Consider the following 15,061-nt stretch of genomic DNA (forward strand, 5'->3'; position numbering starts at 1 on the left):
CAGTCACAAACCAGAGAGATAATTTTATCATGCAGGGCACTTTCACTTCAGAAGCACACTCCTGCACTAGAGAGGGGCTCGTGACCTGAGATAGGCTTATCATATTCTTCAGTGTTTTTATAATTGCTAAATATCCATTTTAGGTACCCTGCTACATGCGTGCCACAATGTACACATTAAATCTGTGCTCTCTAGGCCTGACTGGGGAAGGGATTCTAAAAACTTGAAGGGGAGTTTTCCCGTAATATTGCGGTTTTAATAGTGACCCGACCAAAATAGCGTATCTATGATATCGACTACCAGAGTGTCAGCAATGTATGTAGATGTGAGGTAAGAATAGTAAATCAATAATTCCATATGCACGCTGAGGGACATATTTACTAGAAAATGGCGGAGCCCGGTGTCACGCCAAAATTTGTAACGCAGCGCTCTGTAAGTTTCAAAATGCAGGTATGCACAGTATTTACAAGAATGCGGAGTACCCAAGCGTTTCTCCTAGCGCTGGTGCTATAAAAGCTTCCTAGCACCAGTCCAGGCACCCTTGCATCATGTTGCCAGGGTGCCTGTGCTGCAGGGGCACTTGTTAATGTGCAGGAAGGCACACCCTCCTGCACATAAACAATGTTTACAGGCGGTTTGGTGTTTCTATGTGTGCTGAAGCACACATGGAAAAGGCAAAATTCAAGGAGAAATGAAACATTTCTCCTTGTATCGCCTGTTTAAGACAAGGTATTCCCTGATGATATTTTTGCACTGCCCCGTACCTTTTAAATATGGAGCAGCGTCAAAAAGTAGTGGGTGTTACGACGGAACGCGCACTGCAACACCCACTGCACCTCCTTTCACGTTAAGTGCTGCGTGAATAGGCGCATTATTTACAAGACAGCGTTAAGCCACGCTAAGTGGCTTAACGCCACCTTGTAAATAAGTGAAGGACTGAACACCACCAGAACGCTGGAAAAAGTGACGTTCTGGTGGCGTTCACTCCTTGTAAATATGCCCATTAGTTTGACAATTTGTCAGAAGTCAATAGCATGGCAACAATATTTGGGCAGGTCAGTATTAAAACCACTTTACTGCTTATCCCCAAACCTCCTTAATAATTAACATATTAGAATTTAGATATTTTCCTTTGGCGCCACGGCACACATACGCCTAAGCCAAGAGTAAGTCACATCCAAGACACAAGTACATTTTGTTCTGAGTCAGGAGTAATTCATGCCATCTAACACAGGCAATTTTGTAAATTATTTCCTGACACATTTTATGCCTCTACACAATGAGAAGTGCATATCTTCCTATGAAAGAGTTCAAGAATGTGGTACTATTTCTATGGTGCAGACAGGGTAATTTATTTGGTGTTATCATTGTCAACATCAACAATACTATTCTTTTACCTGCTTTAATATTTATTTAAAGTTTTAGCAGTTTGTAAATTGCCAGTTGTGTTGTAGCATGTATTTTCATTTAATCAATCCCTATATCACCCAATACGGTTGTCATGGAAATGTTTTTATTAAATGGTACATTAATATACTCTATACCTGATCCACGTGTCCTCTGTATTCTTCTGTGGTATCATAGAAAGCAACAGTCGAAAAAGTGGCCAAGAAATTTGGTTAACGTCAATTTATTAATACATTTGGAGTGTTTATGTTGATATTATTTAGAATGTAATGATGCTTTTTGTGAGGATTAATCGAATCGAGCATGAAATCCATTTTTCAGTAAAATCAACAGCTTATGTGGTAGAAGGTGGATTGTGTTGGAAGCCATCAATTACACGCTTTGCCCTGGCTCCAGATGTGTATTTACCAGTGATCCTGGATCAACCTTTTAAACAGTAATAAGTTCAGTTCATCACACAGAACCCAGTGCATTAGTAAACCCCAGGAGAAATCTGCAGGTCAGTTGTGGGGCTCTCAAACACAAACTCACCTTTTCTCCACCAGCCAATCTTTGAAACCCCATTAAATAGGGACGCAGAAATAGAAAAATACAGAGATGTGGGTGGAAACCATGATATACAAATACAGTCACATCGTGCCCCAGAAATAGGCAGCCGCGGCCCATGCAGGCAAGAGCGGTGGGGCGGTAGGCCGGGTGGGAGGGATTTCGACAGACAACAACGAAGGAAAATGAATTATTTATTTAAATTTCCCTCTTGATTATTTGTCAAAAACTGGCCCCCCCACCAACCCACCCAACCCGGCCGAACCACTTTTACCAGCATGGGCCGCGGCTGAAAATAGGTGGGTTTGCTAATGTCTGTAAGGAGAGTCCATTGTAGGTGTGCAGCTGTCGTTGAAAAAGTTTGATGCAGAGGTAAAAGGTTCTGGGAGATGCAGAAGTCAGGTTTATCAACAAATCAGTGGTCCAGGCCTTTCCTTCCATAAGCTGCTTCTGGGAAAGAGTTGGGAGGGGCTTCAAACATGATTGGTTTAGACTTTGGAACGTCACCAAAAGGGGTCACGAGGACTCTGAGAACCATAAACATGACAAGAGAGTAAAATCGATCCCTCGCGGCCAGATGACATCAGAGGAGCTGCAAAGCCTCTTTAAAGAGGCAGAAACATTCCCCACCTCCCTCAGAAACAAATTAAGTTAAACTCCGCCAATGCAGAACAAGAAGGACTTGCAGCTCAAGACCAAAGAAAGAAGCAAGAGTATCTTCCCACCAGACCAAAGCAAGGCTTAGATGATGGTGTAGGAATCCACTCTGTGTAAAGCCTCCTCCCTCCCCAAAGGAAAGCACAATGCCCGCTAGACCCAGCTCTACACAAAACAACTCAGCAAAACACTCTTGCATAAGTAGTAAGCTCAATAACTTCAAGATACCATTTCAGATATGTCTACATATGGGGATGGCAGATGGGTGAACTAGTATTGTGTCCGGGTGATGTAATGGCTGGATTTAAAAGACTTTAAGATAAAGGGGGGAAGGTCAAAGGGGTCCCCATCGCTAGAAATGTATATGAAGGGCTGTCCTGCACTATGATTGGATGTTGGAAACAGGAAGATTGTCCTACAGTGCATTTGGACACTGGTGGGGGCCGAGTAATGTCAATGACCCACCCAGGCTGAAGTTATTTCACAGCTACGATAGATTCTCAGTTACTTAAGCACAATAGAGACACCAGCAGTACATTTACAGGCCAGATCTCTTGCCCACGGGCATCACCAAACCTGGGTTTTCAGAAGGCCTAAGTATTTTCACTCCACTTGTTGTCCCAAGAACAACCACATCAGAAGGTCCAGGAGCATGCTCTGTAGGTGTCTGGAAAATTCCTGACTCCGATGAGTTCCTCTAAACCAGCTGTGAAGTCTACTTCACTCCAGTATATTTCAAGACCACTTCTTCTTGGAGATTTTTCAGGAAATAACACAGTTGAAAGACCAATCTGACCCACCCTACAACAGGGGATCCTTGAGCCGCCACTACCTGCCAGCATCATAACTGTACACCGGACTCCTCCAAACCACTTTACCGGTTATCGAGGAACACCAGAAAGAATCTCTTCCCCTCTTAGAGAATCCTTGGATTGTGGATTTGTGGGTCTTCTTGTTGGCCCCTTTGTCCAGGAAATGCTATAGTGATGGAAGCCAGGAGATTAAAGTTCAAGTGAGTGCCATGATCCCTTGGTATTAAATCATATTTTGAGACTGATTTAGCTGGTCGGTGGTATCATGTCCTCTGGAGTTGCAGCGCCACCAGTTTACGGAGTTTGTGTCCCATCTGGCCGTGTCTTTTTCTGCTACTCCTCACGTCCCTGCAAAAAGGGCACAAGACATTAAAGTTTTGTTAATGTCCATGTATGATTAGAGTACAATATACCATGTAAATCAAGGCAATGGTCACCGCCATGTCAATGCCATGCGAAACATTTTGGATAACACAACCATTGTTTGCCAAGTACAGCACTGAACCCCCATCGCATTAATGCTACTGCATTATGATAGCACCTTTCATTCCTAACGGTTCCTATCGCTAAATCCTAGATATGCTCCCAAACAGGCATGAGTCTTTCACCATAGTAGTCTTGAAACTTCAATCCTGTTTCCCTGTTCTGTCCTAGCCTACCAAAAGAAGCATTCAACTCCTCCACTTCCAGTAAACCAATACTGGCAACCTTGCTCACCTGTCTTCTGTGGATGGTACGATCTTCACTTTGGTTCATGTGCACTCTGATGTCCGCATGGTTCATGACCATAACTTGTCGATAGATAACACGCTCGAACACTGTCTAACGGGGGAAGTTTAGTTGCCCCTTATTGGTTCAGTGGTGTTGTTTGCTTTATGTTTTTTTGGGCATGCTGTTTACATCTTAGGCATTGGCTAGATTTAATTTTTCGACTATAGAACTGGTCATTCGGGACCCTTATCCCATAATGGAACATTCTCTGCAGGGGGTAATTGGTGAATCTCGTACTCCTTGAATCCTTAAATGGCACACTCCTCTCAGGTGACTTAGAGACTGACATTCTCCACCCTCCTTTTTGATGGCTCAAGAATCTATTTTGGAATATTCTAATGTATTTGCTCAAATCTGCTTAATCCCTACGGGTAAATTGACATTTTTAAAGTCAATATTCCGTTTAAATTTGTCATGTTTGTTATTTTTGGCAGTGCAGCGTTTTTTCAAATCAAGTTTCCCACCAGTAGAGCTCACCTTTCTGGAATTCCCACTCTATGCCCTCATTTTGCTCCTTCTCTTCTATTTTTTCTATCCTATGCGACTGCTTCCATATCTGTTTCTTCTTGCCTCTCTGTTGCTTTTACCTTGTATCCCCTGCCCTTCCTACCACACTAACAGCTTCTTGGGCCCAAAACACAAATTACAATTTTTAGGAGTCGGAACTTATTGTTTCTCTTTTTTCCTTTTCTTGCTTTTTATTTTCAATGTTCTCCCCTCTATCATTGTTTGTGAGCATAATGAAGATTTTATATAGAACCAGCATTACAAAGAAGTAACTGTCAAAACATGTAAGACAACAGCAACAGGCAGTAGACCAAACTGATGCAACACACACAACTGATCTCGCCCAAAACTAAAATTATTGAGTCAAACAATTTGAATATGACAATGTGTGTAATCACTGTAGGCACCCACTGCCCAACGAGTTCCAACCTAAGTTAGGTAAAAACAGGTAAACAAAGCAAACAGAGGTGCACCACTTCTACAATCCTAATTCTAACTCCAAGTACATCCACAATGTTCTGGAAGTAGTTGAAATTCTTCTTTTTATTGTTGCATCATCAATGTGTATCAAAAAAATTAGGTAACACGTTTCGTCCACGTACGTGTGGACTTCTTCAGGGCACAAGAATGATAAAAATTATATCAGTCCTCAATTCAGATAAATAATGTTTTAAGTCTGTTTATCTATGGCCTTTGAAAATATAATGACAATCCTTTCAAAAGGTACATCTGAAAGTCCCAAAGGTCGAAGAGACAATCGGGAAATTTTGAAGCCCCCTGCTTATTAAGATTCGTCTTGTGAGCAATATATATCATTTAGCAACCTGTTACTGCTTAATACTTATCGATAAATAGAGGAGGGGAGAGGATCTGCCCACATCCAACACTAATCTTGAAACGTAGCACTCCTAGTAGCTTCCAAAGAAATAACTGTCAGAACCTGTTCCAGGGGCTACTGAGCAGACTGCGGCTTCTGGGCCCTCTAACCAAGTTGGTTGAGTTGTTTGCCATTTGCTTCCTGAGATCAGTTCTGCTATGCTTTGAAAACTGGGCCAAGTACAAACACTCCTGCTCTCAACTGGGGCAAGCAGGCACAGGCTTCTCAGGGAGGTAGTGTGGGGTGCTCGAGCTCAGCCCTCACCAATCAATCAACAGACACAATAGGCCCGATTCACAAAGTCAATCTGAGGCAAAAGAATAACTATACGACTTTTGGTATTCACAGAGGTCTTTTACGAGTCATGTCTTTATGTTCACAGTCGGGCTGGAATTTCTGCACCGGTGCCGTGGTCTCCGCACCCGGGCCGTACTCTCCTGCTCGGGCCGTACTCTGCAGCTCAGGCCAAATGAAGTGTAATCAATGGGTCGGAATAACATTTTTTAGAAGAAGGGACATTAGGAATGTGTAATAAATGGTAGAGGAGATCATGAAAATCAGTTTGGGCAGGAAAAAGGTGTGGCCGATAGTACATCATATCCCAGAAAAGTTTGCTCCTTTGCATCATGGTACATGCAGTCCACAATTTGTGCCCCTCTCAGTGCTGAATGTAGTGTCAACACTATCAGCACTACAGTCAAAACTGAGCGCGTGCAAATCATGGCGCACGCAGCCCCCAACTGGGCCAAAGGCAGTCACAGCCCCACTCACGTCTATGATGATAATGGCAGTTGCAGCCCCTGGCCTGCCCAGAGGTAGATGCATCCTCATCCTATCTATGATGTTCACAGTAGTTGCATCCCCCAACTGGGTCAAAGATAAATGCAACCCTCATTGGGCCTACAGTGGTCACAGATGCTGCAGCCCCCAGCTAAGCCAAAGGTACAACTTGTAGTGGTTGTCTACAGGAACTGGTGGTAAGAAATCTAGAAGACTCTCTAAACATGCGAGTCACTCCTAGCTCACTCTCAGGCAGCCAGCTCTCTCTTGATGTCTCTCGGTCCCCAGAGACATGCTGGGCCTCTCTCCTCCTGGACCGTCTCTCCATCAATGCCAAGTAGACTTCTTCCCTCACTCAGCAAAAAGGCATGCTTCTAGGTGCTTCAGGCAGAACCACAGCGCCTCCAGCAAACACTGTAGACTACAAAAGATGTCCCCTCTCACCTGTGGGAGTCTGACTGTCAAGCAGACACCGGCCCTGGTTGCACATAACGTTCTTCAAGTACTCTGCTGAGAACTCCCTACCCTGGTCATTAAGGACTTGAAACTGTAACGAAGTGGGGTTGTTTGGGACCCACTTTTATGCGCAACTTCTGCATGAGGATGTAGAACCTTGGTCTCAAATTGCAGAACCGGTTTGAGGGGCTCTTCTTTCAAGTGTCCTCCTCGGGTGGATCTCCAAGCACAGCCTTTGTGTAGAGTGGTTCCTCTCACAGTAGGTAGCATTGGGGCAGTCTCCAACCTGGAGCAACCACAACACAGGCACAAGGAGGTGTGATGCTTCTGCACCTGGCAGTCAACAGCCCAACTGAAGGACTAATCAGGGACAGCCAAAAGGGGAGGCCTGACCTAGAAACGACCTCGCCTAAAGCAATATAAACTGCAGTCCCACCTCTCTTCCCTGCCATCCACCAAAGGCGTTGTACAAGAAGGGTAATCAGCAGCTCATTGCTAACAAAAAGGATCATGGAATATCTAAGGTTTCCCTGTCTCGATCTTTTTACTTCAGTGTCTGGATGTTCTCTCTCCAGCCACAGGAATATAAACAGTATACTTTAACTGTCTTGGAGAACAATCCTCACCTTCCATCTTATGCTGTGCCGGACCAGCTGCATCCATATTGGATCCCACTTACCTTATAACCTAGGCTTGCTGGCAAATGCAGTCTATCACTAAAGACATTCTGCGCACACTACATATTCACATGTGCTTGACATACACACAGGATGCCAGTGCAAGATTCTGGGTTACACATAACAGCATAACTTTACACAAGTGAAGCTAATAAGCCACACTCCTAGTGACCCAGATAAAAAGGTCACAGCCAGTCCACATGTCAATACCAAATGCACCCCACTTAAGGCTGCCTTCACTTTGTATATTAGCCAATGCACTTTTCCGATCAATCATACATTCCTGCTGTAACTGTGGCGAGTATTTTAAGTTCTACGTTAGTACAGCTCCACACTATGAAAATGTTAGAAAAAATAGCATACCATAAACAGAGAATAAGTCACTACCCTCACTCACTTTGGTATGGTCTGTAGTCTTCTGCCCAACATCCTTTGCCATGGCTGGGCAAATAGTCAGACCCCGGTCACGGCAGCACCGATACCCCTCCCCGTCGACCACCAATAGTGTCAGCTGCCCTGTGTCATCCTCCTTTAACCAGCGGATCACCTCCTGATAGCACAGCTTCTCTACGTTGGTGCCATTTACTTCGATCAACAGGTCGCCCTCCCGCAGCCCCGCCCGGTGAGCCGGACCTTCGGGCACCACCTGGAAGGAAGCAAAGTACAGTGCCAATGGTTAGAGTCTTAGGTATGGCATCTCAATGTTGGTGGTCTGTGTTCCAAATGTTTATTGTGTGTTTGTGCGTGCTTCTCTCTCTAAAGCACTTAAAGCTGGTCTGGTTGCTGAGGTGCATACTTAAAATGGCACAAGGAATTTACTTGAAAGCTACTTTCTCCCATACAATGATGGGACACATTCTTCGAACTTGGGCCCTCTGATGGTGCTGGTCAAGGGGTGAACTTTAAGAGTGCACACAGTCATAGGGCACCATGTCTGACATTATAGGCATGTATGAGGTCTGTGGGACTTCTCAGGGGTACAGCCTTTTGGCACTGAGCCTGGGGATTTATAACTTCTTGTTGGAAACAGTGCTTAGTCTTGGTTTGGGGTTGTTGAATGTGATCCGGTCTTAGTTTTCTTTTTGGAGGGACACAGTCAAGACCGCTCAGTCTAGGCACAGTGGGTTTCTCGTGGTTATAGAAAATGGGCACATGCACTAGTTTGGTGATGTATATGTTTTTTGGTGTGCAATCAAGGGGCAATAGACTAGAGATGATTGAATAAACCAATGTATCTGTCAACAGTGAAAAGAAATATCATGAAAGAGATTGTTGGCTACGACCATGGGATTGTCAACCCCGATAGATCATGGTTGCTAGGCTGAGATTGTTTCACTTTCCACTTTTTTATTAATGCTTACTTTCAGAGCTTCAAGGTTGTGGAGTAAGATGTGTCTGGTCCCTAAGTGAAATCTCGGAGTAACTCACCTGCGCGACAAAGATCTCATCCTCTTCAGTAATGTTCCCAAGTTGGAATCCATACCCAGATGGCTCTTTGCAGAGATGGCAGAGCCGAGGCCTTGGTTGGATCATCTCACCAAGATGCTGGTCACTTCTGCCTATTGCTGTATCTGGAAGGTCAAGGGTGGGATGGAGGTCAGCAGGCTCCAGAGTTTCCTCATCATAGAAAAGTAAGGGAGACAGTCCAAGCTGTGTGAACAAGAACCACAGTTTTCGATTAAGTATCTAAGACTCAGCATGCAATACAATCCTATACGACACCAGTCAGCAAGGATAGAGACCATACAGCATGAATGATTACCCCCATGCACAACAATCAAACTTGCTGTGCGTCATATTCCTCTCAAACATCCCATCCCAAGGAAAGCCACACAAGAAGATGAGTCCTTATGCTCATTGTTGAAGCTTGCCATATCATACAAACCCTTTGAGCCACCCTAAAACAAGCACAGGTATACAGCGGGATTGATTGCACCAACTCAATCTATTCAGGTACGCCACACCAACTGTCTTCCACATCTAACCATATTAAGGACCATACAGTGGCAAGAATGACTGCATCTACGTTCATCTGTGATACTTGGCATGCTGCTTTGCAATACAATCTTTTCCCACATTAACAGTGGAGAGAAAGAATACAGCAGAAAGGATAGTCCACATACTCTTATAAAATGAAACCTTCTCTCATACCCAACTACAAGGAGAAGGACAAAAAAAGTTGGAGAAGTCACCACTTGCTCGACAATAAAACTAAACAGGTCATGAAGTCCTTTCAAACATTTAGGTAGAAGGAAACTCATATAACAAGAATGATCTTCTGCATACTCCAGTGAGACTGGCAAATCCTTACAACATATTCAGGTACCAGGGATTACAGCTGGAATCATCGTCATTACTGAGCTCACCCATGAGCATTGCCATGCCATATAATGCTTTCAAACATTCAACCATCATGTGAACCATACTGCAAGAATGAACATCAAATTGCTCAATAATGAGGATCACCATGTCACTCAACTGTCTCACCACAAAATGATCTAATACTACACAGCAAGGTGGACCATTCGCTGAAACTGTCTCTCGACCATGGGAGTAGTCCTGCCACTCAACCTTCTCCTGCCAGGTGAATGCAACCATGCAGCAGGAATCTACTCCCTTCACGGTGGCTCAAGAACAAGACTCACCATGTTGTAAAACTGGTCCCCCACATGGTCAATAACCAGCATTGTGACCTGGGTACCACTAACACAGATGAGTCCCACCACATCTTCATGCGTCAGTCCTTCCACCGCCTTCCCATTGACGGCCAGGAGGCGGTCTCCATCTCGCATACCAGCCTTCTCTGCTGGGAGGCCCACATCCACTTCCCTCAGGAACTGGCCTAAGGAATGGACAGAAAGAGGTGTGATGGTTGCAACAGGAGGTCCACTAGTCACCCAACCCTTCATCTTCAGCCTGTATTCCCATGCGTAGACCTCAACTCATCCACACATTAGCTGAAGTCAAATTCAACAAAGTTTTGTCCCACTCCAACATTTCCGACGAAGACAAATTTTGATGTCAATATTTTCTGGGGCAAGTGTTGTGTTCCATAGAAGTCCATTCAACATGCATGTAGCATTTACTGGAATATGTGTAAGTAACATATTGTCATTGACACCTTCGTTTTGAGAATATAGTGTTTACCAAACATCCAGACCTATAGAGTAGTATTGGTATGTCACTGACTCCTTAAGCACTCTACTTGCATTTGTGAGACCTCAGCCATATCTGGAAATTTCCCAATAGGGTGGTTGCAGTAGTGTAGTGACATCAACCCCACCACAAGAATTGTCTCTCTATCCCTACTGGCTGCAAACTATTAACGCAGACTTCTTGGTCCATTCATCACTCACACATCAAGCCCATTGCCCAACCAACCATCCGTCATCCATGTAGTTCACTCATTCATCAGCCATCCCACTGCCCACACATTTGTCATTTACACCTTCCATTGACTATTCTATCATCAACTACACGTCCTACAGCCTACCCAATCAATCAATAGGTTCTTTATCTCATTGCATGTTATTTAATTTCCCTTCCATTCCCCTGTACCATCTGCCTTGTTGAAATGCTTCTCTTGCCGAAGGAGGAATCCATAGCCATTTGGTCCCTTCACCATATGCAGCTTCCGGGCCTTATAGGGCATGGTGGTAGGATCCGCCATGGCTGCTGTGACCTTTAACCCTCTGCGGCGATAGAACTCCTCTGAGTTAGGCTCCATTACCAGAAGTGCCACGGCAGGGCCAGCCTGCTTGAGCTGGGAGAGGGGCCAAGAAAGCAAAATGTGTTTAAGGTGTGTGGGACCAATTCTGGATTTTCTGCGCTTCCAACCCTTTAAAGAGGTCCCGGCTAGTCAGATATTACTTTGATTTCCCACTCAACAAAGGCATCTCTACTGATGGTTACTTTTATCACCTACATGAACTAGTATCTGTTTATTGCACCTGCACCAAACTACCACAGCTACTAGTGGGATGTTCTCTAACAGCCTGCAGGTACTCCTGGCCTTTCCCTTAGCTGGTACCTTTTTGTTGAGTTGGGTCTTGGTTAGATGGCTCACGCTGGTCCCATTAAGCTCAAGAAGCCTGGATCCGGCGAAGACCCCAGCTGCCTCCGCTGGACCTCCACTGGTCACGGTCAGATTGAACGGGCCCTTCTCACCTTCAGGCAAAACAAAAACAAGTGACAATACCGATCAAAAGGGTATGAACCGTAGAAAAAGAGAGATGAGAATGAATGAACGCAAACAGCCCAGGTCACCCCTGTCTTGTTATAAGAGAGAAAAAAGAGGCAAGAGGAGGAACCAGACAGGAAGAAATGATAGGAAGCTCTCCTGGGGTGCTAAAACACTGACAGGTCCACACGGGGTACTATAGCAACGACGGTGCAGTGCTGAGGTACTGTAGCAATTATATATACGTTTGTATATGTGTAGGTATTATATATATTTGTACATGCATGTAAGTTTGCTAGTGAATCCTGTTATACTTTATCATACAAGCTCATTATTGAATGTTCTATTTTTTTCATTGGTTGATGTAGTGTTTGTTTAAATGGGGTTCCATATTCCAAAGGAATTGTACCTGCTCCTGTGCTCATGTGGATTGCTACTACTACAGCGTTTACTACTAAAACGACAGGGCAGTGTTGGAGCTGTATGGGGCAAGGCTATGGTACTGTATAACTGCTGGGCACTACAGAACTCATGAAGGAGGCTCAAGCTATAGTAGCCTAGGTATTTTGGTAATCTGATAAGTTGTGTTAAGAAAAAAGCTAAATAAATCATTATCACTAAGGGCAATGCTGGGGGTGGCACTTACTGGGCACTCTGGTCCTGGAGTACCAGAACTCTGAAGGCACAATGAAAGCGTTGGGGAGCTTGTCTTGCGGTGATACCTTGGAACTTTTAGGACACTGCTTAAAAAGATCCCCCTTCTGGCTGTCCCTCAGTCTCTAACGACACTCTTACCTTCAGCCGCTGAGATGCGGAGCCCCAAGCCACCTTGGATCCGTTGGACATGGCAGAACCTGGGCCGAGCACCAGGCTCCTGAGGTGGGGCGTGAGCCGGCAGTAACATGGCCGTGTTCAGGTGACGCGCCCTGGCCTCCAAGTAAGACTTCTCATCCAGGACCGAAAGCGAGACGCGTCTCCCCCCTGCCTTAATCTTCTGTGCGACCTGCAGGAAGGAGCGACAAGAAATAATATTTGTGACAATGAAAGAATAGTTGTGATAGTAAAGGGATAATCATGACAGTGAGGCAAATAGTTGTGACAGTGAAGGGTTAGTCAAGACGGTGAAGGGATAGTTGTGACAGTGAAGAGATGATCATGACAGTGGGGGAATAGCTGTGACGGAAAAGGATTGTCATGAAATTGAAGGCATCCCAGGATACAGAGTACTGGGTCTCAAATATAGTGAACCCCAAAAAAATAGCTAACAGTGCCAAAAGAGGCCAATGGCTCACAATTACTGAGACTCTTCACACCATCAGGTGAACTGGGCTCAGAAACAGTGTCCACCTGGTGCCCACTCTCTAGGACAATGGCCCCTACTCAAAAGACTCAAACAGAACCTAGTTAAAAGTGCAGAATTACAAACAAAAAGAATTAAAAACCACATAAACCGGCCACTGAAACGAAAAATGACCACACACAAAGATGACTGAAAGAACAATACATTAAAATATGCATAAAAACTGTATTCCACATATACAGCCTATATTTATATGCAGTGTGTGTGGTGAGAAAATATCTGTGTGCTTTCTGGAGCATGTCCAAAAAGATTGAGAAACAGGCAGTGTGTACAAAAAACCCTTGTTCATATTAAAACAAAGGATTTTGTGTCGGGGTTTGGTGAAGAAAGGATGATACTTGATAGTTTGAAGAAGGAGCTCTAGATGTTCAAAGCAATCAGTCCGTATCAGACTCTTAACCCAATTAATCGAACGTGATTTCTTCAGTGACCTGCAAGCATGGCTATTTCTTATGGATACATCTGCTTGTGTATTTCTCACCTTTTGAATTACCCCTTGCACCAGCATTCCAGAGAAGTTCATCTGGGGGATCTGGAGATCAAGGGTATTTGGTCTACAGAGAAGAGATTGCTTTACATCAATCTTCTGGAATTGCAGGCAATACGTTTGGCTCTCAAGGCCTTTCTTCTCTCCCTTTGCGGTCAGTCGTCATGGTCCTGATGAACAACACTACTACGATGTGGTACATCAACAAACAGGAAGGAACTGGGTTGTATCGTCTCTGCAGAGAGGCTCTCCGACTCTGGACCTGGACTCAGAATCATCACATTTGTGAAACTGTAAATCATCTGGACGGAGTGCTGAATGTTCGTGCGCACAGTCTCAGTTGGCAATTCTCAGCCGATCACGAGTGGCGGCTTCATTCGGAGGTGGTCCATCACATCTTCAGGATGTGGGGGCTTTCCCGGTTGGTCCTATTAGCCACTCATGAGAACGAGCACTTCCCGTTGTTCTGCTGTCTCCAGTATCCGTTGCGGGGAGTGTTGGGGGACGTGTTTCAGTGAGAATGGGGCTCACAGCTCCTTTACATATTTCCCCCAAACCAGTGCTTAATTTGTAAAAGAATAAGTGCCAGGGCCCAAAGTTCTGTTTGGATGCTCGAAGCAGTGGCGTTGCTGGGGGGGGAGGACGGTCCGCCCTGGGTGGTACTGTTTTTTATGGGCGGCAGGTGTTGTATCTGTCGATTACCACCACCCTCCCGCCCCGAGAACAAGGTGTGCCCGTCGGCCACCACCCTTCCCACCCCTACCCATAAATCATGTTGTTTGTCGTCCGCCCTCCACCCCCCGGAACAAGCCGTCCATCAGCCGGCACCCCCGTTCTTATCTGCACCCAAGCGGCAACCTTACGGGCTGCCCTGGGTGGCAGTATGGCTAGCTCCGCCACTGGCTCGCGGCAGGCGCCATCAAATTTAGGAGTACCCGGAACCAAGAGGACATCCTCTTGATTCCACCTCATTCCTCTTCAATCAACTACTAGACACACCCTTGCTCTTTAACTAAATTTGCAGGTTCTTTTTCATCCTTCCTTTCTCCCTGTGTCACTGTTATTCCATCATTTTCTTTCTCTTTGTTCCCCCTTTTGTGTTTTTCTCTTTCTCGCCCTGGATCACAGTTCGTTGAGGAAAAATAAGTCCTAGTCCGCAAAAATGAGTGTTAGTGGCCACCACCTGTAACCACTGGCTAAAATGATGCACTGTAAACCTGTTATAGGAAAAACCCTTAATCTCTATTAAAAAATGTTTCTCCTGTGATTAATAACTTTGCTTATATGACTGTTAAGTTACTTCGGGATCGGGGGGGGTTTAAAGTGCTGCATCATAATCTTCATCTCATAGTGCTCCCCAACATTTTAGATAAAATCAAAAAAGCCACGATTGTACTATAAGCTCTAGCCAATTGTAAATGATCTGTACAATGGGCCACAAAGTGTTGCTGGCAGCTAATTTTGAAAGGATGGCTTTTTTTCAAGATAGAAGTTATATTATACACCTAGAGCTTTAGATAAGATTTTCCCCTTGGTGCCCGAGC

At 44.8% G+C, this 15,061-nt stretch overlaps 1 protein-coding gene across 2 annotated transcripts in view; it reads right to left on the reverse strand.

Moving 5' to 3' along the window:
* Positions 1 to 1,327: 1,327 nt before the first annotated feature.
* NHERF4 (NHERF family PDZ scaffold protein 4) overlaps positions 1,328 to 15,061 on the reverse strand; it is a 66,713-nt gene continuing 52,979 nt past the window's right edge. For both annotated transcript variants that reach the window (XM_086956763.1, XM_086956762.1), the window contains exons 5-11: positions 12,466 to 12,673; positions 11,521 to 11,657; positions 11,049 to 11,253; positions 10,136 to 10,332; positions 8,919 to 9,140; positions 7,888 to 8,136; positions 1,328 to 3,770 (exon numbers count right to left, since the gene is read on the reverse strand). In XM_086956763.1, coding sequence (XP_086812889.1) covers positions 3,756 to 3,770; positions 7,888 to 8,136; positions 8,919 to 9,140; positions 10,136 to 10,332; positions 11,049 to 11,253; positions 11,521 to 11,657; positions 12,466 to 12,673 — 1,233 coding nt within the window. In that variant the 3' untranslated portion in view covers positions 1,328 to 3,755. The remainder of the gene's footprint in view (positions 3,771 to 7,887; positions 8,137 to 8,918; positions 9,141 to 10,135; positions 10,333 to 11,048; positions 11,254 to 11,520; positions 11,658 to 12,465; positions 12,674 to 15,061) is intronic.

Source organism: Lissotriton vulgaris, chromosome 2_1, assembly GCF_964263255.1.
Source record: "Lissotriton vulgaris chromosome 2_1, aLisVul1.2, whole genome shotgun sequence".
NCBI classification, from domain to species: Eukaryota; Metazoa; Chordata; class Amphibia; order Caudata; family Salamandridae; genus Lissotriton; species Lissotriton vulgaris.